The sequence below is a fragment of the Coregonus lavaretus genome, assembly GCF_964263955.1.
Source record: "Coregonus lavaretus genome assembly, chromosome: 3".
Classification (NCBI taxonomy): Eukaryota; Metazoa; Chordata; class Actinopteri; order Salmoniformes; family Salmonidae; genus Coregonus; species Coregonus lavaretus.
This window is the reverse complement of record NC_139990.1, coordinates 19,861,952-19,889,662: the sequence shown is the minus strand read 5'-3', so window position 1 is coordinate 19,889,662 and position 27,711 is coordinate 19,861,952. Positions and strand designations below refer to the sequence as shown.

The following is a 27,711-nucleotide window of genomic DNA, read 5'->3' as shown; positions in this document are numbered from 1 at the left end:
TTGTTTCTCTCAGTTCTCGGGCCAGTGTGCTGACGAGATGAGGAAGACCTACGCTGAGTTCTGCAGCCGCCACCTGAAGGCTGTCAAGCTGTACAAGGAGCTGCTGGCCAGAGACAAGAGGTTCCAGTACTTCATACGGGTAAGACAGAGGGGTAGAGAGGGAAAACAAGAGAGATAGAATGAGTGATGAGACTTAATGCTATTTTTTACTTCTAAAACTATGCTTTTTGGAATGCTTTGGCAGTATTCACAGAATGTATTTCATGTCAATAAAAAACCTTGAATTGATATTGAGAGATGGGGGGGGGGGGGGACAGAGGGACAGAGGGAGAGCTTTTGTGTTTTCCTTATTTTTGAATAAACCCACATTTTTGTCATCGCTACTAAGGTCTTACTTGCGATGATCATGCTATTTGGTAGTTTCACATTCCTTAGTAGAGAGAGAGAGAGTGAGAAAGCGGGCACAGAGAAAGGAAAATAGGCCAATGGGAAGTGTGCGTACGCGTGTGTTTACTGGTAATGAGCGTTCTGAGCGATAACTGTGAGGAGTTGGTGTTGCATTACCATTTACTCTGCTAACCTTGCCTTTTGTTACTGGCACCTTGCCAATGAATCATTTATACTCTACAATATCATGTGTTATTTTTACTTTTTCTATTGTAAATGGTATGTTTTATCTTTTGTTTAGATTTAAAGCTCTTCAAGCTAGTTGTGAAGTTGAAGTCTCCAGAATTTCAGTTTAAAAAATGTTTTGTTCTTGATTGAATTACAAAACACTAATATTTGTTTTTTTCCAACCATCCCTCTGTGTTTGCCGCTTTTCCTGTCTCTCCTCACCTCTTTTTTTTCTTGTTCATATTAATTTCTTCCCTTCTCTTTTTCCTGTTCTTGCACTCTTATAAACTCTCTTTCACTCTCTTATCTCCCCTCTCCTTTCCCTCTCGCACGCTTTCCTGCTCTCTTTCACACTAAGTCGTTATTTATCTTTCTTACTTTCTCTCTCTCTCCCTTCTGTCTCGTTCACCTTTCATCTCACTTTCACCCTATCTTCCTCGCTCTCTGTTCAGCGGGTGTGTCGGGGTCACCTGTTGCGTCGCCATGGCATCCAGGAGTGCATCCTGTTGGTCACTCAGCGCATCACCAAGTACCCCGTCCTCATCCAGCGTATCCTTGACAACACCAAGGGTGAGGAAAAACAGCCCATTGATACAAAACCAGGGGCGAGGGTGATATATAAAAGTCATGCTCACTTTAGACTGAAACATATTGTTGGGGGCAGCAAACAGTTACATGGGGTGTAAAAACATGTAGCCGAACTATGCCAGCTTTTTATATAATGAGACGAGGTCCTCAGAACTAACTAAAAACACAGGGTCTTTAAAGTCAATGATGGAGCATGGGAAAAAACAGCACTACCAATAATATGCCAAACCACCTTACAGTGGGGAAAAAAAGTATTTAGTCAGCCACCAATTGTGCAAGTTCTCCCACTTAAAAAGATGAGAGAGGCCTGTAATTTTCATCATAGGTACACGTCAACTATGACAGACAAATTGAGGAAAAAAAATCCAGAAAATCACATTGTAGGATTTTTAATGAATTTATTTGCAAATTATGGTGGAAAATAAGTATTTGGTCACCTACAAACAAGCAAGATTTCTGGCTCTCACAGACTTGTAACTTCTTCTTTAAGAGGCTCCTCTGTCCTCCACTCGTTACCTGTATTAACGGCACCTGTTTGAACTTGTTATCAGTATAAAAGACACCTGTCCACAACCTCAAACGGTCACACTCCAAACTCCACTATGGCCAAGACCAAAGAGCTGTCAAAAGACACCAGAAACAAAATTGTAGACCTGCACCAGGCTGGGAAGACTGAATCTGCAATAGGTAAGCAGCTTGGTTTGAAGAAATCAACTGTGGGAGCAATTATTAGGAAATGGAAGACATACAAGACCACTGATAATCTCCCTCGATCTGGGGCTCCACGCAAGATCTCACCCTGTGGGGTCAAAATGATCACAAGAACGGTGAGCAAAAATTCCAGAACCACACGCGGGGACCTAGTGAATGACCTGCAGAGAGCTGGGACCAAAGTAACAAAGCCTACCATCAGTAACACACTACACCGCCAGGGACTCAAATCCTGCAGTGCCAGACGTGTCCCCCTGCTTAAGCCAGTATATGTCCAGGCCCTTCTGAAGTTTGCTAGAGTGCATTTGGATGACGCAGAAGAGGATTGGGAGAATGTCAAATGGTCAGATGAAACCAAAATAGAACTTTTTGGTAAAAACTCAACTCGTCGTGTTTGGAGGACAAAGAATGCTGAGTTGCATCCAAAGAACACCATACCTACTGTGAAGCATGGGGGTGGAAACATCATGCTTTGGGGCTGTTTTTCTGCAAAGGGACCAGGACGACTGATCCGTGTAAAGGAAAGAATGAATGGGGCCATGTATCGTGAGATTTTGAGTGAAAACCTCCTTCCATCAGCAAGGGCATTGAAGATGAAACGTGGCTGGGTCTTTCAGCATGACAATGATCCCAAACACACCGCCCGGGCAACGAAGGAGTGGCTTCGTAAGAAGCATTTCAAGGTCCTGGAGTGGCCTAGCCAGTCTCCAGATCTCAACCCCATAGAAAATCTTTGGAGGGAGTTGAAAGTCTGTGTTGCCCAGCGACAGCCCCAAAACATCACTGCTCTAGAGGAGATCTGCATGGAGGAATGGGCCAAAATACCAGCAACAGTATGTGAAAACCTTGTGAAGACTTACAGAAAACGTTTGACCTGTGTCATTGCCAACAAAGGGTATATAACAAAGTATTGAGAAACTTTTGTTATTGACCAAATACTTATTTTCCACCATAATTTGCAAATAAATTCATAAAAAATCCTACAATGTGATTTTCTGTTGTTTTTTTTCTCATTTTGTCTGTCATAGTTGACGTGTACCTATGATGAAAATTACAGACCTCTCTCATCTTTTTAAGTGGGAGAACTTGCACAATTGGTGGCTGACTAAATACTTATTTTCCCCACTGTATATCCTCTCTCTCTCTCTCTCTCTTTCTCTCTCTACCAGACAATGAAGAGGAGGCCTCCTGTCTGACCCAGTCTCTTACTCAGATCAGGGAGCTACTCAGCTCAGTGGACCAGCAGGTGCTTTATTCATCCATTTATACTTTTATTTACTCAGGTTATCACTGAGATCAATTCTGACGTGCACTAACACCTGTTATTCAGATTGACTCCATTTTGACTTCCCACACTTTATCTATAAACCCATCCTTTTACTCTGAGAAAGTGGCAATTACAATGTATTGCACACTAACACTATTGTGAACCAGGGTTCTGTTCATTAGGGCATGGAAATGGATGATTCTCAGTCCGTTTGCTTCCATTCAGTGCATAATGAACATGACCCTGCTGTCCAGGTGATGGAGCTGGAGCGGACCCAGCGGCTTCAGGAGATCCGGGCCAGGCTGGACCCACGGGCCGAGGCCAAGGTGAGGGACGGGGGCCTGTTCAGGGGAGGAGAGCTGCTCCGCAGGAGACTCTTCCATGAGGGAACGCTGCTCTGGAAGACCCCTGGGTCCAGGTTCAAAGGTGAGTGTGTGTCAGATGAAGCTGAGGACAGGCACTTTGTAATGGCTTGAATGGAACAGTATCAAACACATGGAAACCAGCCTCCACTAGCTCAATTTGTCAAAGAAGTTTGTACAGTGCCTTCAGAAAGTATTCATAGCCCTTGACTACACAGAATACCCCATAATGACAAAGTGAAAACATGTTTTTAGAAAAATGTTCTAATGTATTGAAAATGAAATACAGAAATATCTCACTTACATAAGTATTCACACCCCTGAGTCAATACATGTTAGAAGCACCTTTGGCAGCGATTACAGCTGTGAGTCTTTCTGGGTAAGTCTCTAAGATCTTTGCACACCTGGATTGTGCAACATTTGCCCATTTATTCTTTTCAAAATTCTTCAAGCTCTGTCAAATTGGTTGTTGATCATTGTTAGACAACCATTTTCAGGTCTTGCCATAGATTTTCAATTAGATTTAAGTCAAAACTGTAACTCAGCCATTCAGGAATATTCACTGTCTTTTTGGTAAGTAACTCCAGTGAATATTTGGCCTTCTGTTTTAGGTTATTGCCCTGCTTAACCCTCCCGTTGTCCTAGGGTCAAAATGACCCGCCACTGTGTTGAACCAACTTTATTTAATTTTTACATTTTTTGGATCATTTGTGAGAAGGAGGCAGTGATACTTTCTTTAAAGTCTCACTGCCTCCTTCTCACAAATGATCCCAAAAATATAAAAATTAAATAAAGTTGGTTCAACACAGTGGCGGGTCATTTTGACCCTAGGACAACGGGAGGGTTAAAGGTAAATTCATCTCTCAGTGTCTGGTGGAAAGCAGACTGAACCAAGTTTTCCTCTATGATTTTGCCTGTGCTTAGCTCCATTGTTTCATTTTTATACTGAAAAACTCCCCAGTCCTTAATGATTACAAGCATACCCATAACATGATGCAGCCACCACTATGCTTGAAAATACGGAGAGTGGTACTCAGTAATGTGTTGTATTGGATTTGCCCCAAACATAACACTTTGTATTCAGGACAAAAGTTAATTGCTTTGCCACATTTTTTGCAGTTTTACTTTAGTGCCTTGTTGCAAACAGGATGCATGTTTTGGAATACTTTTATTCTGTACAGGCTTCCTTCTTTTCACTCTGTCAATTAGATTAGTATTGTGGAGTAACTACAATGTTGTTGATCCATCTTCAGTTTTTTCCTATTACAGCCAATAAACTCTAACTGTTTTAAAGTCACCATTGGCCTCATAGTGAAAACACCATCCAAAGTCTAATTTAAAATGTCAAAGGGATATTCAATGTCTGCTTTTTTTATTTTTACCCATCTACCAATAGTTGACCTTCTTTGCGAGGCATTGGAAAACATTATTATTGCACACAGAGTGAGTCCATGCAACTTATCATGTGATTTGTTAAGCAAATGTTTACTCCTGAACTTATTTAGACTTGCCAAAACAAGGGGGTTGAATACTTATTGACTCAAGACATTTAGATTTTCATTTTTTATTATTTGGTAACATTTTTGAAAAACATAATTCCACTTTGACATAATGGGGTATTTATTGTGTGTAGGCCAGTGACAACAAAACCCTCAATTTAATCCATTTTAAATTCAAGCTGTAACATAACAAAATGTGGAAAAAGTCAAGGGGTGTGAATACTTTCTGAAGGCACTGTAGGTGATGGAACTATCCCCAAAACATGTTGCTTACCCATGTTTTAAAGGAGGTTTTTATTGTGCGTGTGTACGTTTGTGTGTGTGTGTGTGTGTGTGTGTGTGTGTGTGTGTTTAGATGTGCAGGTCCTGCTGATGACAGACATCCTAGTGTTCTTACAGGAAAAAGACCAGAGGTTCATCTTCCCTTGTCTAGTAAGCACACACACACTCTCTAACATTCACACTCACACACACACACACACACACACTGACAAATACATCAAACAAAAAAACACTTGAATATAGAGAAACTTGTTTCGTCACAATTGAATATACTGTATGGATAGGTCAGAGAATATAGCAACTCCCCTTCTTTCTCCCCTCTCTCCCTCTCTCCCTCTTTCTCATCGCAGGACAAGTCTCCGGTCCTCTCCCTGCAGAACCTCATGATTAGGGAGATAGCTAATCAGGAGCGAGGGCTCTTCCTCATCAGTGACTCCTCCCCTCCGGAGATGTACGAAGTCCATGCTGCCTCGAAAGATGACAAGAACACCTGGATACGCCTCATACAACACACTGTCAGCAGGTATATACACACACACACACACACACACACACAGACACACACACACAGACACAAACCGCTCATATACTCACAATCTTCTCTGTCTCGGCAGTTGTCCTTCCAGGGAAGAGTTCCCACTCATAGAGACTGAAGACAAGGCCCTTCTGAGACGACTGAAAGGTCAGCAATGAACACACACACACTCATACAGATCTCTATGTAACGTAGGGATGGCAAGATTGCACCGACAGACACGGCGACCCTATTTCTTACTTTATTTGCTCAGGACGTTTATGATCATTTCCTATAACTGACAAGAACTTCTGGACATTAGATCGCCTATCACTCACCACAAATTCAACTACCCAGACCTGAACCCTTTGTTTTATATTCTGGATAATTTCTTGATTTCTTGTTTTGATTTTTGATTATTTGTATTGTATTCTACTGCACTGTTGGAACTTGTAAAATAAGCATTTTGCTGTACCTGCCATAACACCTGCAAATCTGTGTACGCGGCCAATAAACTTTGATTAGATTTTATGTAGATATAAACACACTTGTTTGCACATAGGAACTCTGTTTCACTTCTTCTCTACACTATCCTCTGTCTATCTCTGTCTTCCTTTCTACCTCTCTCCATCGTTCTTTCTCTATCAATCCCTATCAATACCTTCTCACTCTGTGTGTAGGAGGACAAGTGTGAAGCCTGCCTCCTACTCAGGCCCATTGGAGGAGCTCATCAAACTCTATATATCCATCTCAGCTTTTCTCTCTCTCATTTTCACTCTCTCTTGGACTCTCCCATCTTTCTTGCTCACTTTTACCTTCTAGTCCTGCACCTCTTCTTTTGTTTTTCTCTCCCTTTGTCTCCCCCTCTCTCTCTCGCTCTTCTTCCCTTTCTCGATATCTCACCATCTCTTATAGCCTACATCCAACTGAACAATGTGTGAATATGATTGCCCCCCACTGTTAAGTCAAGAGGTCTTTAGGAAGATCATCAAGTCAGTCTTTCCCTCTCTCCCCCTCCTCTTTCCCTACCCCCCTCCATCCCCCCATCCCTTCCTATCTTTCTCTTTCCACTTTCATCTCTCCTTCCAGCCGACATCCAGCAGAAGGACCGGGAGGTGCTGGAGCTGCTCCAGGAGCGGGTCACCTTGTTCTTGGACCTGGCTGAGGTGACGGGGGGCCAGGAGGTCATGCTGCCGGGGGGCCCCAACTCCCGGAACCTGTTCCGGGCCGACACGCCCCAAGCGCCGCTCGGCGAGAGATTGCTCACTGACGCCATCACAGAGGGTGAGGGGTTGGTGGAGGGAGTGGGGAGAGTGGGGGGGTGGGAGCAGAGTGAGGGAGAGTAGGGCGATAGAGAGGTAGGGCAAGGGAGAGCAAGAGAGGTGGAGAGCAAGAGAGTTGTTAAAGGACCAATGCAGCCGTTTTTGATCTCAATATCAAATCATTTCTGGGGAACAATTTATTACCTAACAGTTTTCCATAGAAATGGTCAGAAAGCAGCAAAAATAGCTTTTTAGCAAAAAACTAATTCTCAAGCAAGAGTTTTGCTAGAACTGTCTGGGAGTGGTCTGCAGAGGGACCTAATTGGAGGGTCCTAATGGGAAGCATACGTACCCTGAAGACTAGCTGTTGGCAGAGAGGTTTGGAACTCTCTTTGTTATTGATCACCAGGCAAGCCATAACTCCACCCATGCAAAACCTGATGTAAATTGTATTTTCAACTAGCAACTATCAGGAAATAACACTGATCAAATTTGTTCACACTTTTACAGTCTTAGATTCATCAGCTGTTGTACAATATGATACAAAACACAGGAAAAACAGAATTTTGAGTGCACTGGGCCTTTAAGCAGATTTAGAGAGGGTTAGACTGGAAGAGAGAGGAGAAAGAGGAAGACGGAGAGGGTGATAAGAGGGAGAGGGATATAGGGAGATGTTGAAACAGAGGAGAGCAAGACTAGAGAGGAAAAGAAGCAGATGAAGAAGCACAAATAGCCTGTTTAAATGCAGAAACGCAACTGCTACTGTGCTTCCACTTAACTGACTGCAACGATACTTCAAAGTTGAATTACGGCAGCTATGAAAGGCCTTGGCATGTTCTCAGTTGTACTTGGCAATGCACTTAGTCTAAGCATCAACTGTCGCTATTCCTTTACTCACTATTCAACGGATGCATGTGCAATGTGTTGGCACAAAATGGCTGCCAGGTGGCTGCTCAGTTGCCAAACATGCCATACATTCCAGATGACTGACTTCAAAGTTTCCTCCATAGAAGTCCATTGGTTGGCTTACATTATGGTTTTACTTGACTTGGAACAGTCAAACAGACATTTGAATTGTGTACTGTCTGTACAATTATAGATTAGATGAATTGTCCTCTGATAAGGAACTTATTTTTCAAAGCCTTCCAGCTACATTTACATTTACACAAACAGCAAACTATCAACTCATCATCACCCAGACATTGATTGACATGTACAGTTGTGCAGTTCCCTCCCTACATACAGTGAAGATGGCAATGTCTTCAGTGTGGATATCAGGTTTATGAATATTCAATGGTCAATTTGAAGTGGCTGTCAACCCCTAGGCTAATGTTGCTCTCATGGAATGTCATTCCTTGAGCACTATATCATAGAAAGTGCTATATGCATGTGAAATGTCATGGGGTGCTTTCCTACATTGAGTCTGGCTTTGATAGAGTACATTTGTTTTTCTTGCCTGTCCATATGGAAAATAATCATACAAATCAAATAAGAATGTTTGTATGGCAGAAGAAGATTATTTCTACAAAAATGTTATAAGTAATCTAATAAGTATCTGGTAAGATTTAATGTTTTACCTTATATGTCAGTGGTGTATGTGCTAACTTACAGTACTTTCAGAAAGTATTCACACCCCTTGACTTTTTCAAAATGTGTTGTGTTACAGTTTGAATAAAAAATGGATTAAATATAGATTTTTTTTGTCACTGGCCTACACACAATACCCCATAATGTCAAAGTGGAATTATGTTTTTCGAAATGTTTACTAATGAAAAACGTATTGAGTCAATTCAACCCCTTTGTTATGGCAAGCCTAAATCAGTTCAGGAGTACCAATGTGCTTAGCAAGTCACATAATAAGTTCCATGGCTCACTGTGTGCAATAATAGTGTTTAACATGATTTTTTTATGACTACCTCATCTCTGTACCCCACACAGTTATCTGTAAGGTCCCTCAGTCGAGCAGTGAATTTCAAACACAGAATCAACCATAAAGACCAGGGAGTTTTTCCAATGCCTCGCAAAGAAGGGCACCTATTGGTAGATGGGTAAAAATAAAAAAAGCAGACATTGAATATCCCATTGAGCATGGTGAAGTTATTAATTACACTTTGGATGGTGTATCAATACACCCAGTCACTACAAAGATAACAGGCGTCCTTCCTAACTCAGTTGCTGTAGAGGAAGGAAACCGCTCATGGATTTCAACATGAGGCCAATGGTGACTTTAAAACAGTTACAGAGTTTAATGGCTGTGATAGGAGAAAACTGAGGATGGATCAACAATGTTGTAGATACTCCACAACACTAACCTAATTGACAGAGTGAGAAGAAGGAAGCCTATACAGAATAAAAATATTCCAAAACATGCATCATGTTTGCAACAAGGCACTAGAGTAATACTGCAGAAAATGTGGCAAAGCAATTAACTTTTTGTCCTGAATACAAAGTGTTATGTTTGGGGCAAATCCAATACAACACATTACTGAGTACCACTCTCCATATTTTCACGAATAGTAGTGGCTGCATCATGTTATGGGTATGCATGTAATCGTAAAGGACTGGGGGTTTTTCAGGATAAAAAAGAAACGGAATGGCGCTAAGCACAGGCAAAATCCTAGAGGGAAAACCTGGTTCAGTCTGCTTTCCACCAGACACTGGGAAATGAATTCACCTGTCAGCAGGACAATAACCTAAAACACAAGGCCAAATATACACTGTTGCTTACCAAGAAGACAGTGAATGTTTCCGAGTGGCCGAGTTACAGTTTTGGTAAGACCTAAAAACGGTTGTCTAGCAATGATCAACAACTGATTTGACAGAGCTTGAATAGTTTTTTTAAGAATAAGGGGCAATTGTTGCACAATCCAGGTGTGGAAAGCTTTTAGAAACTTACCCAGAAAGACTCACAGCTGTAATCACTGCCAAAGCTGCTTCTACAAAGTATTGACTCAGGGGTGTGAATACCTACGTAAATTTGATATTTCTGTATTTCATTTTCAATACATTTGCAAAATTTCTAAAAACATGTCTTAACTTTGCAATTATGGGGTATTGTGTATAGATGGGTGAGAAAAAAACCTTATGTCAGTGGTTCTCAAACCCCCAGCATGATGGTGGTCATTTTCCCACATAAATATGGTATAACATATATTTGAGACAAAATATATTAACTATACAGTATGAGTCATCAATTCATGTTATAAGAAAAGTGTATGTCTGACAATGTAACCTCTACAAAATAAATGCTTTCCTTATGGGTTTCACATTGTTTCTATAAGTCAACATATAAAAAAACATGACAATTACTATCAGAAAAATACAATATTTGTAGATACATTGTCATTTTCAGGTATGCGTTTCCATGGTTAAAAAAACAATAGGTTGGGCAGAACCTCCTACTGGACAGTTGATTTATCTACAGCTATCCTTTTGGTCTCCAATTCAGGAGTTTATCCAAGCCCAGCCCTGCTTAGCTTAGATATTTGTCACTGACTACTACCAATGTGCTATTGAGAGGATGATTGTTGAGATATAAATATATTACCAGATACTTATTAGATTACTTATTAGATTTTTGTACAAATAATCCTCTTCTGCCATACAAGATTCTTATTTAAATGTTCATTAAATAAAATTGTATTAATCTTGTTTGTGTATTTGCTGCCATATGTATTACTTACAAGTCCAAGTAGAACATATACGAATTTAGTTCGATTCTTCTATATCTTTTCCTTTTGGGCGATGCCCCGGGTGGGCGGAGAGTTCACTTTAGGACCAATGGAATGGTCTACAATGTAAAAACCTGACCTACCCTGTGTCACCGGTGAGTTGAAATGTATGCACCATACATTTTGTTAAGGCACTGATTTTGTGTTGTCTGTCTTTGTGTCTCCCAGTGGATAGGCTGAGTGAGCTACTGCTGGGCTCCACCTTTGAAATGCCTCTGCCCTGCAGTTTCAACGGTCACCCGAACCACACGGGGGCGCTAGTGATCAGTGAGTGACTCCTTTGTGCCATTGATTGACAAGTTGTATAGTAGTCTAGTCTCCATAGCACTGTGAGCAATGACCATTGAGTGACTGTTGTTTGTTTGTAGACGGTCAGGAGGTGGTTGTCAATGGAACAGACGGGTCACCAGCAGCAAAGGTGAGGTCTTAATAATAATAGTAATAGCATGGTCATTTACTGTGGTCGACCTGGCTTAGAACCAAGGTCTCCCATGCGCCACAAAGCCAAGCTAAAGCCATGCGCTGAACTAAAGCCAAGTCCTTAGCTCGGGAAGCTAACAGAAGTCTTCAGGACCCAGGGAAGATTACTCATTGTGAGCATGGTTCACGTGTGGGAATCAAATCAAGGTGTGGACTAGCAGTGAAATGCTTACTTACAGTGAGGGAAAAAAGTATTTGATCCCCTGCTGATTTTGTACATTTGCCCACTGACAAAGACATGATCAGTCTATAATTTTAATGGTAGGTTTATTTGAACAGTGAGAGATAGAATAACAACAAAAAAATCCAGAAAAACACATGTCAAAAATGTTATATATTGATTTGCATTTTAATGAGGGAAATAAATATTTGACCCCTCTGCAAAACATGACTTAGTACTTGGTGGCAAAACCCTTGTTGGCAATCACAGAGGTCAGACGTTTCTTGTAGTTGGCCACCAGGTTCGCACACATCTCAGGAGGGATTTTGTCCCACTCCTCTTTGCAGATCTTCTCCAAGTCATTAAGGTTTCGAGCCTGACGTTTGGCAACTCAAACCTTCAGCTCCCTCCACAGATTTTCTATGTGATTAAGGTCTGGAGACTGGCTAGGCCACTCCAGGACCTTAATGTGCTTCTTCTTGAGCCACTCCTTTGTTGCCTTGGCCGTGTGTTTTGGGTCATTGTCATGCTGGAATACCCATCCACGACCCATTTTCAATGCCCTGGCTGAGGGAAGGAGGTTCTCACCCAAGATTTGACGGTACCTGGCGCCGTCCATCGTCCCTTTGATGCGGTGAAGTTGTCCTGTCCCCTTAGCAGAAAAACACCCCCAAAGCATAATGTTTCCACCTCCATGTTTGACGGTGGGGATGGTGTTCTTGGGTTCATAGGCAGCATTCCTCCTCCTCCAAACACGGCGAGTTGAGTTGATGCCAAAGAGCTCGATTTTGGTCTCATCTGACCACAACACTTTCACCCAGTTCTCTTCTGAATCATTCAGATGTGTGTGGACCATGAGGATTCCTTAGTGACGTGGACACCGAGAAAGTTGAAGCGCTCAACCTGCTCCACTACAGCTCCGTCGATGTGGATGGGGGAGTGCTTGCCCCTCTGTTTCCTGTAGTCCACGATCAGCTCATTTGTCTTGCTGACATTGAGGGAGAGGTTGTTGTCCTGGAAACACACTGCCAGGTGATCAGGCGTACAACCATCGTGTCGTCGGCAAACTTAATGATGGTGTTGAGGTCGTGTGCGGCCACGCAATCATGGGTGAAGGTGAACAGGGAGTACAGGAGGGGACTAAGCACGCACCCCTGCGAGGCCCCCGTGTTCAGGGTCACCGTGGCGGATGTGTTGTTGCCTACCCTCACCACCTGGGGATACAGTTGTCCAGGATACAGTTGCAGAGGGAGGTGTTTAATCCCAGGGTCCTGGGATGGTGGTCTCATGCATGGTTCGGGTTGCTAGCTTCAAAGCGAGCATAGAAGGTATTTAGCTCATCTGGTAGGCTCGCGTCACTGGACAGCGCACGGCTGGGTTTCCAATTGTAATCCGTGATAGTTTGCAGGCCCTGATTTGTCATATGAGTGGCACCACAGAGATAAATCATTCCTGCTATGAAGGTTAATTGTGCCAATAACATTGCAGACTGAAGTTCATGGTTAGCTGGCCATTTTACAATGTCATGTCATCATCCAGCTTCTTTTCATCTAAGATTGATTTATGTCTGGTGGCAACAGCCCCAGGTCTGTCATAAGACAATATGGGTGTAGACAACATCCCTGCCAACATACTGGTCAACCCAAATAAACAAATATTGAAGACAGATTAGCAGTTCTAGTCATTTGTAATATAGGCTTATGATAGCTTAAAGCTGGGTCATGTTCATTAGAGCAGTGGTCGACAGGGCGGGCAGGGAGTCAGTCATTGCAGACCTTAGAGAGCTTTTATTTATAACTTGTCAGAAATGTCCAGATCAACTAGTCCATGTCAGCTAATTTTTTTGGGCTAGGTTTTTTAGCATATTGATTTTGTTGTTATGTTTGAGTCACTCATATCACATAAACACAAATAAGACATGGCAAAATGTATAGAATTGCAGGAAATAAACTTTAAACCTGAAAACTGTTATCTCCACTAACAAGAGGGGTGTGAACAGTTTGTGTCATAAACAGTGGTTGTGCCCATAGAAATAGAGGTGGCGTGCGGGGGACCCTTTGACTTAGCAGTGAGAAACCAATTTTGTATTGGTCGCTAGGGTGCCAGTGAAATAAATGTAGCTAGTAATGTTCGTTTTTGGTTCACAATTAGCTTTTATTTTTATTAATATTTATTCAACTAGTAATGGGTATGCAACAATGGGTATGCAGACCAGGTATTCAAAAGGTTTGGTCCGAAGTCTTGGTTGAATGTTTGCAACGCGCAATTCAGTCATCATGCACTGTTTGAATGAACATTTCTAAAGGTTTTCCCAAAAAACCTTTCCAATTAAAGGTTGACTGCAAAGTAGGCCTACCTGGCAGAATGATATCATATGATGATTTGTATCAATTGTGGGCATTTGCAAACTCTGCCATCACATGTAGCCTACACTGTACATTGTACAGTACAAAAACAAAGCTAGCCAAAGCTATGTGTGCAATTGAATGAAAGAGCAACTACACCCAAATTATTATTGTTTTATTGTTCCCAGACCTCAGAAGTGGTCTCCTGATGTGGTTTAAGCATTGTTGTAGACTAGTATTCATATTTTAAAAAAAGTGAGATTTTGAGAATGAAAATCTTTAAAAAACTAGGAAAACTCTGAAATCTGGAAAAATCTAACCGGGAAAACGGAATTTACCAAAATATAAAAAATGTTTATAGGGCCCAATAACTGTAGAGTGACTGTTCAAAATCCCTGACAATAACACCCTTTTTGAGATTGCGCAAAGGTTAGATTTCTCCACTCCAAACAATCAATGTAAATCTGATATTGTCAAGTTAAAATGTAATTTTGTGTATGCATGGTAGGTCATTATAGGCTATAGGCTACTTGTTCAGCCTGCAAATTAAATATAACATTTAAATTATGTGCGCATCATCCGCTTTCCCGGGCCAGTATTTTCTTTTGGGCCAGTAGCTTTCAGTTGGCACTGGCCCGGTGTGTCACGGGCAAATTTACCTGAATGTCAAGCCCTGCAACGGCATGCTACTTTAAAAGATGGCTAGTCATTATTAGCCTGGTTCTGTATGGAATGCCGGTACATTATGGAACACAGGTTAGGTCATCATTGGTGCGACCAAATCATGTGCTGGTGCCATCAAATGAAAAAGTTAGTAGCACAAGAGGAAAAAGTTAGTCTAGAGCCCTGGCCCGAGTGAAAAAGTTTGGGAACCACTGCATTAGGGCATTTACAATGGAAAAAAAACATTGTCCATGTAGTCCCCGTTTCAGTCCGATTTCTGTTTGGTGCCTAATGAACATGACCTTATGTTAGAAGTTTCAAGTGAAGGCTTCCGTAATTCATGAGTCTTCCACTCTGAGTTTTTATAGCTTGACAGCTCTGTTTCAAACAGTGCCTTGGAGTATCCATGGCAACATCACATTTTCGAATCACCATTCTTTTCTGAAGCCTGTTTGACAACTCTATTCTGAAATGTCCTGATAATTATAGGAATGCTTCACAATGAAACCCTACTGGTTTCCTTAGAGAAATATTGCACAACCGAGCAATTGGGGGAGAAGGGCCTTGGTCAGGGAGGTGACCAAGAACCCGATGGTCACTCTGACAGAGCTCTAGAGTTCCTCTGTGGAGATGGGAGAACCTTCCAGAAGGACAACCATCACTGCAGTACTCCACCAATTAGGCCTTTATGGTAAAGTGGCCAGACGGAAACCAAGTGACATTTACTCCTGATGTACTGACCTGCTGCAACCTCTACAACCACTGTGATTATTATTTGACCCTGCTGGTCATCTATGAACGTTTGAACATCTTGGAGAAAAATCTGCCCTTAATGGCCATGTACTGTTATAATCTCCACCCGGCACAGCCAGAAGGGGACTGGCCACCCCTCAGAGCCTGGTTCCTCTCTAGGTTTCTTCCTAGGTTTCTGCCTTTCTAGGGAGTTTTTCCTAGCCACCGTGCTTCTACATCTGCATTGTTTGCTGTTTGGGGTTTTAGGCTGGGTTTTTTTATAGCACTTTGCGACATCTGCTGATGTAAAAAGAACTTTATAAATACATTTGATTTGAATGCTTATGTAAATAAGGTATTTCTGGGGGGTTTTAAACAGACATTTGCATAAATTTCTAAAAACCTGTTTTTGCTTTGTCATTATGAGGTATTGTGTGTAGATTGCTGAGGAATTGTATTTATTTAATCCATTTTAGAATAAGGCTGTAACGTAATAAAATGTGGAAAAGGCCAAGGGGTCTGTAGTCCCCTGTAGCTCAGTTGGTAGAGCATGGCGCTTGCAACGCCAGTATGAAAAATTTATGCACTCACTAACTGTAAGTCGCTCTGGATAAGAGCATCTGCTAAATGACTAAAATGTAAATACCTCCCCAAGGCACTGTATTTGCTCTTGATTGCATTGGCATAATATTTCTTGTATGTACTGATGGTGTATGTTTTTCAGGAAGTGTATCAGAGGCTGGTCAACCTTAGTGCCCACCTTCATGCCCTCCAGGTCAGTGGATGTGTCTCTGTACCCGACCTGAGTCGAATACAAATGTCAAATATTTTCTAATACTTGACTGTATTTGAAGTGCTCTTTATTTAGCCGAGTTTGCATTTTCGGGACTATTTCATTGGTTTTAATATGCTGAGAAGCTCAATTATTTGAGAATTTGACCCAGATCTCCTATATATTTACTGTGGACGTTACAGTCCGTGCCATCTATGATGTAGTGTTAAGTTACAGTTATACAGTAAACCTGCTTAGGCTTCTGCTTGTTTTAATCTGCTTGAATAGTAATGTATTCTTTTCCTTCAATGATCTCACAGTTGATAAAATATGTTCTATTGTGGCCTCTATAAATGTATTTATATCTATAGCTTGCCCTCTATGTGCCTTCATTCCTGCAGACCCGTGGATCAAACAAAAATACAAGTTTATTGGTCGCGTACACAGATTTGCGGATGTTATTGCAGATGCAGCGAAATGCTTGTGTTTCTAGTTCCAACAGTGCAGTAATACCCAGCAATAAAAAAAAAGCTATATACATATATTCCAGAAATATAAAAATAATAAGTTATAGGATGAGCCATGACTAGAATACAGTATATTCATATAAAGTGAAACAGTATGTAAACATTATTAAAGTGACCAGTGTTCAATGACTATGTACATTGGGCAGCAGGCTCTAAGGTCTGCACCTCAGAGACTGCTGCCCTATGTATATAGTCATTGAACACTGGTCACTTTAATAATGTTTACATACTGTTTCACCCAGGATGCAGGGTAGAGTACTGGGTGGTAGCCTGCCAGAACAGTGACTAAGGTTCAGGGCAGGGTACTGGGCAGAGGCCAGCTAGTGGTGACTCTTTAACAGTGATGGCCTGGAGATAGAAGCTGTTTCTCAAACTCCTGTCACATGGAGTCAGCAACGCTACCACTATACCAGTCTCCTCATATCGCACTCCATTCCCTTCTAACTTATTCTCCTTCTCCTCTCCCAGGGCACCGTGATCAAGCAGGACTCCATCCTGGAGCTCTGCCTGCGCTCTAAGGGCCCACCAGTCGACGCCCCGACCACGGCCACCGAACGGGTCTGGCGCTCCCTGTCACGTGACGCGGGCATGGCCGAGGCCAGCACGGGGGCGGCCATCGGGGAGCTGGCCCTGCTCCAGAGGCAGCACAGCCTCCTGCAGGAGGAGCTGGGTAGGCTGCGGGGGACCGAGGGCCGCCTGAGGGATAGCGAAAAGGCCCGCGCCCAGCTGGAGAGGCTGGTCCGCGACATGAAGGCCCACAGTGCCACCATGGTGGACAGTATGGGAACTGAAGGCTCAGAGCAGGTATAGGCAACTTTGATGGGGCTGGGGGGGCCACAAAAGATCTGATCTCATCATGAGGGGCTGCAGTTGCTCGCGGGTCTGTGTACCCACATACATCCCCCACCCCCACATTGCGAGAAAAACATTTTAGTGACCCCCCTCTTGACAGTGGAGATAGGGTGGAGAGAAATGTTTGCAGTTTTTAATATGATATCTGAATGAGACTGACTTACAAAATCATTCGACCATGATCGCCCATTCGACCATAACAAGTTTAGCCCATTCGACCATGATAACAAGTTTACATAGCTGGGTGCTAAACTAATTTAGCAATCTAAAAACAAATTGCTGACATGGGCTAATTGACTGAATATCAGTGACTGACAACAGAGAAACTGCTGATGCACAACCAAATTTTGAAATTGCACATAGTGTATTCTACTATGCTAACTCGCAACAGTAAGTTGAGACACCAACTCTGACGCTGTGGGTAGTTGCACTTAGCTTAACTATAGGGGGGTGCACTGATTTTTTACCAAGGTCATTGTTGTAGATGAGAATCTGATAATGGGAATATGCTCTCAATCATCTGAGTTGAGTTAATGGCTTCAGAAAGTATTCATACCCCTTGACTTATTCCACATTTTGTTGTGTTACAGCCTGAATTCAAAATGGATCAAATAGATTTTTTCTCACCCATTTTTTTCTCACCACACAATAGCCCATAATGACAAAGTTTAGCTAATTTATTGAACATGAAATACAGTAATAACTCATTAACATAAGTATTCACACCCCTGAGTCAATAGAATCACGTTTGGCAGCGATTACAGCTAAGACTCTTTTTTTGAGTAAGTCTCTAAGAGCTTTGCACACCTGGATTGTACAATATTTGCACATTATTCTTAAAACAATTATTCAAGCTCTGTCAAGTTGGTTGTTGATCATTGTTAGACAGCCATTTTCAAGTCTTGCCATAGATTTTCAAGAAATATTTAAGTCTAAACTGTAACTAGGCCACACAGCAACATTCAATGTTGTCTTGGTAAGCAATATTTGGCCTTGTGTTTTAGGTTATTGTCCTGCTGAAAGGTGAATTTGTCTCCCAGTGTCTGTTGGAAAGCAGACTGAACCAGGTTTTCCTCTAGGATTTTGCCTGAGATAAGCTCTATTCCGTTTATTTTTATCCTAAAAAAAACTCCCTTGCCGATGACAAGCATACCCATAACATGATACAGCCACCACTATGCTTGAAAATATGAAAGGTGGTAATCAAACATAACGCAAAACATAACGCTTTGTATTCAGGACATAAAGTTAATTTCTTTGCCACATTTTTTTCAGTTTTACTTTAGTGCCTTATTGCTTTATTCTGTAGAGACTTCCTTCTTTTTACGCTGTCATTTAGTTTAGTATTGTGGAGAAACTACAATGTTGTTGATCCATCTTCAGTTTTCTCCTATCACAGCCATTAAACTCTGTAACAGTTTTAAAGTCATCATGGCCTCATGGTGAAATCCCTGAGCTGTTTCCTTCCTCTCCGGCAACTGAGTTAGGAAGGATGCCTGTATCTTTGTAGTGACTGGGTGTATTGATACACTATCCAAAGTTTAATTAATAACTTCACCATGCTCAACGGGATATTCAATGTCTGCCAGTGGCGGCTCCTGAACAAATTCTCAGGGAGGGCAATTTTTCTGATGATTTAGGTGACCTACACACATTTTTAAAAAGATATGTCCAGCAACAACATGAAGACAGGGGCAGCATATAAGTCAATACCAGAAGCATTTATTGACTGATCTCAAAAGTGTTGGCTTACAAAAGCAAAATAAGTTATCACAGTAAAAATAATCAAGGGTGTTCTTTCACATTCCTCAACACTGCATAAACAATATGCATTTCCATAAACAAATGAAATATCAGCTGAAAATACAGCATCTTGGTATTTGTTCAGATTGCAGGATCAACAAGAGCTTTTACCACATTTTTTGATATCTGTTTAATCTTACCTTATGGCCTGCACTTGCTTGTGAAGCTGTCGAGGGCACGTTTGATAGAGACAGCATCGATGTCCTTCTTCTGTAGCTTCTGGTACAGAATGTCGACGTGGGGCATGATTTTGTGAAAAAGCCGCAGGAAAAAAATTAAATCTTCATCATGTAGTATCCTCACGTAGCCAGCTGCCTCTCTCAAGGTGTGCTGGTCAAATGAACCCAATGAACCCGTCCGGATGGCTTCAAAACATTATATGAGGTCGTCTCGATTCTCGTAGACAGTGTTCACGACTCTGCTGTTGCTAACCTCATCGTTGTGGCGGCGGACAGCTAGCCTGTATCCCTCATCCAGTTGAGTGGCAATATTCACTCTCCCAAAAGCAGACAATCTCAAACAGCTATATGTGGGTCTTTGACAGCTAATTTTTCTTAATCTTTTCTGAAAGATGGTGCATGTCGGTTACACCAGTCGCTGTCCAAGCGGTGCTGTCTGCTGTGCCGCCTTCAGGGTGGAAGAGTAAGCAGGGGTAGCAAAAAACTGCATTAGCTACATCGCAGCCTGCTAGCCAGGTTTTCCGTTCATACCAATTTTTGGAAAATCCTCGGGTGTAGGACTTCCCCCCTTTAGTAGACACCTGTTGAATTATTAAATTTGGTCTGGGAGGTCCTAATTGTTTCGTTGCCAATTTATCTTCATTTGTTCGCCGACAAAAAGGAACTTCTTTCAAAGACACAATCGAGTTGGACTGAAGCCTAGCCATTTTGATAGTAGTAGTGAATTGATTGAGGCTGCTACCTGGTCTTTTCTTAGTTACGTTCATTCGTGGTTACGTTATGTATGACGAAAGCGCGTAAGTGCAAGCCCACAGACACCCATAGAGAATGTATTGAAAGCTTTGAAATGTGACAAAAATAGATTTTACATGGGAGTCTATGACAGACTTCTGGGCGATTTTCAACCTGACTGAAATCGCCCAAAAAACGGGCGGGGCCATTTGAAGCACGACTTTAGCCTGATTTGACATTTAGTGGCTGGCAGATCAGACGTGAACACTGATAACTGCTGTTGCCGTGATATAATTTTTTATAAATTTATTTAAAAAAAAAAAAAAAAAATTTTTTTTTTTTTTTTTTTATAATTGATTAGAAAAAAAATCCCTTCCTTTTCCCGTTTGGCAGTGCGTCGCCCATATCGCCCTATTGAACAAGCCGTCCCTGATGTCTGCTTTTTTACCCATCTACCAATAGGTGCCCTTCTTTGCAAGGCATTGGAAGTCCTCCCTGGTCTTTGTGGTTGAATCTGTGTTTGAAATGCACTGCTCGACTGAGAGACCTTACAGATAATTGTATGTGTGGGGTAGTCATTCAAAAATCATGTTAAACACTATTATACACAACATTTTTACTCCTGAACTTATTTAGGCATGCCATAGCAAAGGGGTTTAAAACTTATTGACTCACAACACTTCAGGTTTTCATTTTTTATTAATTTGTAAAAAATGTATGAGGTATTGTGTGTAGGCCAGTGACACAAAATCTACATTTAATCAATTTTGAATTCAGGCTGTAACACAGCAAAATGTGGAAAAAGTCAAGGGGTCTGAATACTTTCTGAAGGCACTGTAGGTTATACATTAGGCAAATATAGAAATAAAGTGTCTGTAGGTTTCATAATTGATTTGGTGTGCCGTTCCACTTGTCATCTTGCGTAGGCTCCACCCCTTCGCAGAGCAAGTGAAACCAACGCAGACACCCAATTGGCCAGCCAGGAGTCAATCGAGCATTTGGAGGGGCATCATGATGGCAGTGACCTGGAGGTGGAGGTGACATCAGATGAGGAGGAGGAGGCCAAAGCATCACCGCGCTCGGAGAGTCCCCGAGGTGTGTAAAGAGTCTTAGTAAACAACACTTCCAAGTGTAAACAATGCACCAGAATATTAAAGGTCCTGAACAGTCATTCTGATTCCCAAGTAAAATAGCCTTTTAAATGACTAAAACATCACCCATAATATTATTTCTGATAAAAATGCTGAAAATGTGAGAAAAACTAATTTTTCTCTCGTCAAACTACAAGGAAGTCTGAAAAGACCGACTGAGTGGGCGGGGAGATGGTAGGCTGAGTGGGCGGGGTGCTCACCTTGACTGGCATTTTTTTGAAAACGCCTATGTCAAGCAACATGGATGCAATGAGCAGTGTTGCCATAAGATTATCTCAAACAAATGTGCTTATACACAAAGCCACTCAAACAACATTGAAATTGCATGCAATATCCAATCTTGTCATACATCACATCATGGTTTCACAAATTATTTGTTTATCCATCTATTTGGTTATTGTAAACACCATCAATATAGACAAGATATTGGCTGTATAATTTAGCTAGCTAGACCAAATGGAATTATCAGCACTGTTTATCAAGCTAGCTAGCTAGTTCAACTTGGACAATTTCAGTTGAAACGTTACAGGGTGAGGTCTGGGTACATTTCATTAAATATATATATACACAATACCAGTCAAACGTTTGGACACCTACTCATTCAAGGGTTATTCTTTATTTTTACTTTTTTGTTTTACATTGTAGAATAATAGTGAAGACATCAAAACTATGAAATAACACATATGTAATCATGTAGTAACCAAATCAAAATATATTTTATTTATACGATTCTTCAAATAGCCACCCTTTGCCTTGATGACAGCTTTGCACACTCTTGGCATTCTCTCATCCAGCTTCACCTGGAATGCTTTTCCAACAGTCTTGAAGGAGTTCCCACATATGCTGAGAACTTGTTGGCTGCTTTTCCTTCACTCTGCCGTCCGACTCATCCAAAACCATCTCAATTTGGTTGAGTTCGGGGGATTGTGGAGGCCAGGTCATCTGATGCAGCACTCCATCACTCTCCTTCTTGGTAACATAGCCCTTACACAGCCTGGAGGTGTGTTGGGTCATTGTCCTGTTGAAAAACAAATTACAGTTCCACTAAACCCAAACGAGATGGGATGGCGTATCACTGCAGAATGCTGTGGTAGCCATGATGGTTAAGTGTGCCTTGAATTCTAAATAAATCACAGACAGTATCACCAGCAAAGCACCCCCACACCATAACACCTCCTCCTCCATGCTTTACAGTGGGAACTACACATGCGGAGATCATCCGTTCACCCACACCGCGTCTCACAAAGACACAGCAGTTTGAACTAAAGAAATCTCAAATTTGGACTAAAATATAAACGCAACATGCAACAATTTCAACGATTTTACTGAGTTACAGTTCATATAAGGAAATCAGTCAATTGAAATACATTTGTTAGGCCTTAATCTATAGATTTCACATGACTGGACAGGTTGCGCAGAGTGTGCAAAGCTGTCATCAAGGCAAAGGGTGGCTATTTGAAGAAACTCAAATATAAAATATATTTTGATTTGTTTAACACTTTTTTAGTTACTACATGATTCCATATGTGTTATTTCATAGTTTTGATATCTTCAGTATTATTCTACAATGTAGAATATAGTAAAAAATAAAGAAAAACCCTTGAATGAGTAGGTGTGTCCAAACTTTTGACTGGTACTGTGTATGTACAGTGGCTTGCGAAAGTATATGTCTCTATAAACTTGGCACATCTAGCCACTGGGATTTTTGCCCATTCTTCAAGGCAAAACTGCTCTAGCTCCTTCAAGTTGGATGGGTTCCACTGGTGTACAGCAATCTTTAAGTCATACCACAGATTCTCAATTGGATTGAGGTCTGGGCTTTGACTAGGCCATTCCAAGACATTTAAATGTTTCCCCTTAAACCACTCGAGTGTTGCCTTAGCAGTATGCTTAGGGTCATTGTCCTGCTGGAATGTGAACCAACGTCCCAGTCTCAAATCTCTGGAAGACTGAAACAGGTTTCCCTCAAGAATTTACCTGTATTTAGCGCCATCCATCATTCCTTCAATTCTGACCTGTTTCCCAGTCCCTGCTGATGAAAAACATCCCCACACCACCATGCTTCACTGTGGGGATGGTGTTCTCGGGGTGATGAGAGGTGTTGGGTTTGCGCCAGACATAGCGTTTTCCTTGATGGCCAAAAAGCTCAATTTTAGTCTCATCTGACCAGAGTACCTTCTTCCATATGTTTGGGGAGTCTCCCACATGCCTTTTGGTGAACACCAAACGTGTTTGCTTATTTTTTTCTTTAAGCAATGGCTTTTTTCTGGCCACTCTTCCGTAAAGCCCAGCTCTGTGGAGTGTACGGCTTAAAGTAGTCCTATGGACAGATACTCCAATCTCCGCTGTAGAGCTTTGCAGCTCCTTCAGGGTTATCTGTGGTGTCTTTGTTGCCTCTGATTAATGCCCTGCTTGACAGGTCCGTAAGTTTTGGTAGGCGGCAAACTCTTGGCAGGTTTGTGCCATATTCTTTCAATTTTTTTAATAATGGATTTAATGGTGCTCTGTGGGATGTTCAAAGTTTCAGATAATTTTTTATAACCCAACCATGATCTGTACTTCTCCACAACTTTGTCCCTGACCTGTTTGGAGAGCTCATTGGTCTTCATGGTGCCACTTGCTTGGTGGTGCCCCTTGCTTAGTGGTGTTGCAGACTCTGGGGCCTTTCAGAACAGGTGTATATATACTGAGATCATGTGACACTTAGATTGCACACAGGTGGACTTTATTTAACTAATTTTGTGACTTATGAAGGTAATTGGTTGCACCAGATCTTATTTAGGGGCTTCATAGCAAAGGGGGTGAATACTTATGTACGCACCACTTTTCAGTTATTTATTTTTTAGAATGTTTTGAAACAAGTTATTTCACTTCACCAATTTGGACTATTTTGTGTATGTCCATTACATGAAATCCAAATAAAAATCAATTTAAATTACAGGTTGTAATGCAACAAAATAGGAAAAAACGGCAAAAGGGATGAATACTTTTGCAAGGAACTGTAGGTATGTACAGTTGAAGTCGGAAGTTTACATACACTTAGGTTGGAGTCATTAAAACTCGTTTTTTCAACCACTCCACAAATTTCTTGTTAACAAACTATAGTTTTGGCAAGTCGGTTAGGACATCTACTTTGTGCATGACACAAGTCATTTTTCCAACAATTTTTACAGACAGATTATTTCACTTATAATTCAATGTATCACAATTCCAGTGGGTCAGAAGTTTACATACACTAAGTTGACTGTGCCTTTAAACAGCTTGGAAAATTCCAGAAAATAATGTCATGGCTTTAGAATCTTCTGATAGGCTAATTGACATAATTTGAGCCAATTGGAGGTGTACCTGTAGATTTAATTCAAGGCCTACCTTCAAACTCAGTGCCTCTTTGCTTGACATCATAGGAAAATCAAAGTAAATCAGCCAGGACCTCAGAAATAAAATTGTAGACCTCCACAAGTCTGGTTCATCCTGTATAAACAATAGTACGCAAGTATAAACACCATGGGTCCACGCAGCCGTCATACCGCTCTGGAAGGAGACGCGTTCTGTCTCCTAGAGATGAACGTACTTTGGTGCGAAAAGTGCAAATCAATCCCAGAACAACAGCAAAGGACCTTCTGAAGATGCTGGAGGAAACAGGTACAAAAGTATCTATATCCACAGTAAAACAAGTCCTATATCGACATAACCTGAAAGGCCGCTCAGCAAGGAAGAAGCCACTTCTCCAAAACCGCTATAAAAAACCCAGACTACGGTTTGCAACAGCACATGGGGACAAAAATCTTACTTTTTGGAGAAATGTCCTCTGGTCTGATTAAACAAAAATAGAACTGTTTGGCCGTAATGACCATCGTTATGTTTGAAGGAAAAGGGGGAACGGCTTGCAAGCCAAAGAACACCATCCCAACCGTGAAGCACGGGGGTGGCAGCATCATGCTGTGGGGGTGCTTTGCTGCAGGAGGGACTGGTGCACTTCACAAAATAGATGGCATCATGAGGAAGGAAAATTATGTGGATATATTGAAGCAACATCTCAAGACATCAGTCAGGAAGTTAAAGCTTAAAGATGCAAATGGATCTTCCAAATGGACAATGACCCCAAGCATACTTCCAAAGTTGTGGCTAAATGGCTTAAGGACAAGAAAGTCAAGGTATTGGAGTGGCCATCACAAAGCCCTGACCTCAATCCTATAGAAATGTGTGGGCAGAACTGAAAAGGCGTGTGCGAGCAAGGAGGCCTACAAATCTGACTAAATTACACCAGCTCTGTCAGGAGGAATGGGCCAAAATTCACCCAACTTATTGTGGGAAGCTTGTGGAAGGCTACCCAAAACGTTTGACCCAAGTTAAACAATTTAAAGGCAATGCTACCAAATACTAATTGAGTGTATGTAAACTTCTGACCCACTGGGAACGTGATGAAAGAAATAAAAGATGAAATAAATCATTCTCTCTACTATTATTCTTACATTTCACATTCTTAAAATAAAGTGGTGATCCTAACTGACCTAAGACAGGGAATTTTTACTAGGAGTAAATGTCATGAATTGTGAAAAACTGAGTTTAAATGTATTTGGCTAAGGTGTATGTAAACTTCCGACTTCAACTGTATGTTTGTATGTGTGTGTGTGTGTGTGTGTGTATGTATGTACAGTGAGGGAAAAAAGTATTTGATCCCCTGCTGATTTTGTACGTTTGCCCACTGACAAAGAAATGATCAGTCTATAATTTTAATGGTAGGTTTACTTGAACAGTGAGAGACAGAATAACAACAAAAAAATCCAGAGAAACGCATGTCAGAAATGTTATAAATTGATTTGCATTTTAATGAGGGAAATAAGTATTTGACCCCCTCTCAATCAGAAAGATTTCTGGCTCCCAGGTGTCTTTTATACAGATAACGAGCTGAGATTAGGAACACACTCTTAAAGGGAGTGCTCCTAATATCAGCTTGTTACCTGTATAAAAGACACCTGTCCACAGAAGCAATCAATCAATCAGATTCCAAACTCTCCACCATGGCCAAGACGAAAGAGCTCTCCAAGGATGTCAGGGACAAGATTGTAGACCTACACAAGGCTGGAATGGGCTACAAGACCATCGCCAAGCAGCTTGGTGAGAAGGTGACAACAGTTGGTGCGATTATTCGCAAATGGAAGAAACACAAAAGAACTGTCAATCTCCCTCGGCCTGGGTCTCCATGCAAGATCTCACCTCGTAGAGTTGCAATGATCATGACAACGGTGAGGAATTAGCCCAGAACTACACGGGAGGATCTTGTCAATGATCTCAAGGCAGCTGGGACCATAGTCACCAAGAAAACAATTGGTAACACACTACGCCTTGAAGAACTGAAATCCTGCAGCGCCCGCAAGGTCCCCTTGCTCAAGAAAGCACACATAAATGCCCGTCTGAAGTTTGCCAATGAACATCTGAATGATTCAGAGGAGAACTGGGTGAAGGTGTTGTGGTCAGATGAGACCAAAATGGAGCTCTTTGGCATCAACTCAACTCGCCGTGTTTGGAGGAGGAGGAATGCTGCCTATGACCCCAAGAACACCATCCCCACCGTCAAACATGGAGGTGGAAACATTATGCTTTGGGGGTGTTTTTCTGCTAAGTGGACAGGACAACTTCACCGCATCAAAGGGACGATGGACGGGGCCATGTACCATCAAATCTTGGGTGAGAACCTCCTTCCCTCAGCCAGGGCATTGAAAATGAGTCGTGGATGGGTATTCCAGCATGAAAATGACCCAAAACACACGGCCAAAGCAACAAAGGAGTGGCTCAAGAAGAAGCACATTAAGGTCCAGGAGTGGCCTAGCCAGTCTCTAGACCTTAATCCCATAGAAAATCTGTGGCGGGAGCTGAAGGTTCGAGTTGCCAAACATCAGCCTCAAAACCTTAATGACTTGGAGAAGATCTGCAAAGAGGAGTGGGACAAAATCCCTCCTGAGATGTGTGCAAACCTGGTGGCCAACTACAAGAAATGTCTGACTGTCACGTTCGTTCAAGGACGGGTCAGACCAAGGCGCAGCGTGAAATGCGTACATGTTTATTAAACTTATAAACACACGACAAAACAATAAACAAACTAAACGTGAAGTCCTAAGGTTGAACACACAACAAACCTATACACGGAACAAGATCCCACAACTAACTAGTGCCAATAGGCTGCCAAAGTATGATTCCCAATCAGAGACAACGAGCGACACCTGTCTCTGATTGGGAATCACACCCGGCCAAACATAGATATACAACACCTAGACTGCAACATAGAAAACACAACATAGAATATACCCACCCTGACTCAACATATAAGAGTCCCCTGAGTCAGGACGTGACACTGACTTCTGTGATTGCCAACAAGGGTTTTGCCACCAAGTTCTAAGTCATGTTTTGCAGAGGGGTCAAATACTTATTTCCCTCATTAAAATGCAAATCAATTTATAATATTTTTGACATGCATTTTTCTGGA

At 41.7% G+C, this 27,711-nt stretch overlaps 1 protein-coding gene across 1 annotated transcript in view; it reads left to right on the top strand.

Moving 5' to 3' along the window:
- The window catches only part of LOC311126884 (rho guanine nucleotide exchange factor 2-like), a 76,395-nt gene that overhangs the window by 39,841 nt on the left and 8,843 nt on the right, over positions 1–27,711 (top strand). Inside the window, exons 9-21 of the mRNA XM_084158574.1 lie at positions 14–139; positions 1,068–1,185; positions 3,084–3,160; positions 3,436–3,607; positions 5,398–5,474; positions 5,675–5,847; positions 5,939–6,006; positions 6,928–7,122; positions 11,000–11,098; positions 11,200–11,249; positions 15,936–15,986; positions 16,979–17,314; positions 21,003–21,171. Of these exons, the coding sequence (XP_084014700.1) occupies positions 14–139; positions 1,068–1,185; positions 3,084–3,160; positions 3,436–3,607; positions 5,398–5,474; positions 5,675–5,847; positions 5,939–6,006; positions 6,928–7,122; positions 11,000–11,098; positions 11,200–11,249; positions 15,936–15,986; positions 16,979–17,314; positions 21,003–21,171 (1,711 nt within the window). The remainder of the gene's footprint in view (positions 1–13; positions 140–1,067; positions 1,186–3,083; positions 3,161–3,435; positions 3,608–5,397; positions 5,475–5,674; positions 5,848–5,938; positions 6,007–6,927; positions 7,123–10,999; positions 11,099–11,199; positions 11,250–15,935; positions 15,987–16,978; positions 17,315–21,002; positions 21,172–27,711) is intronic.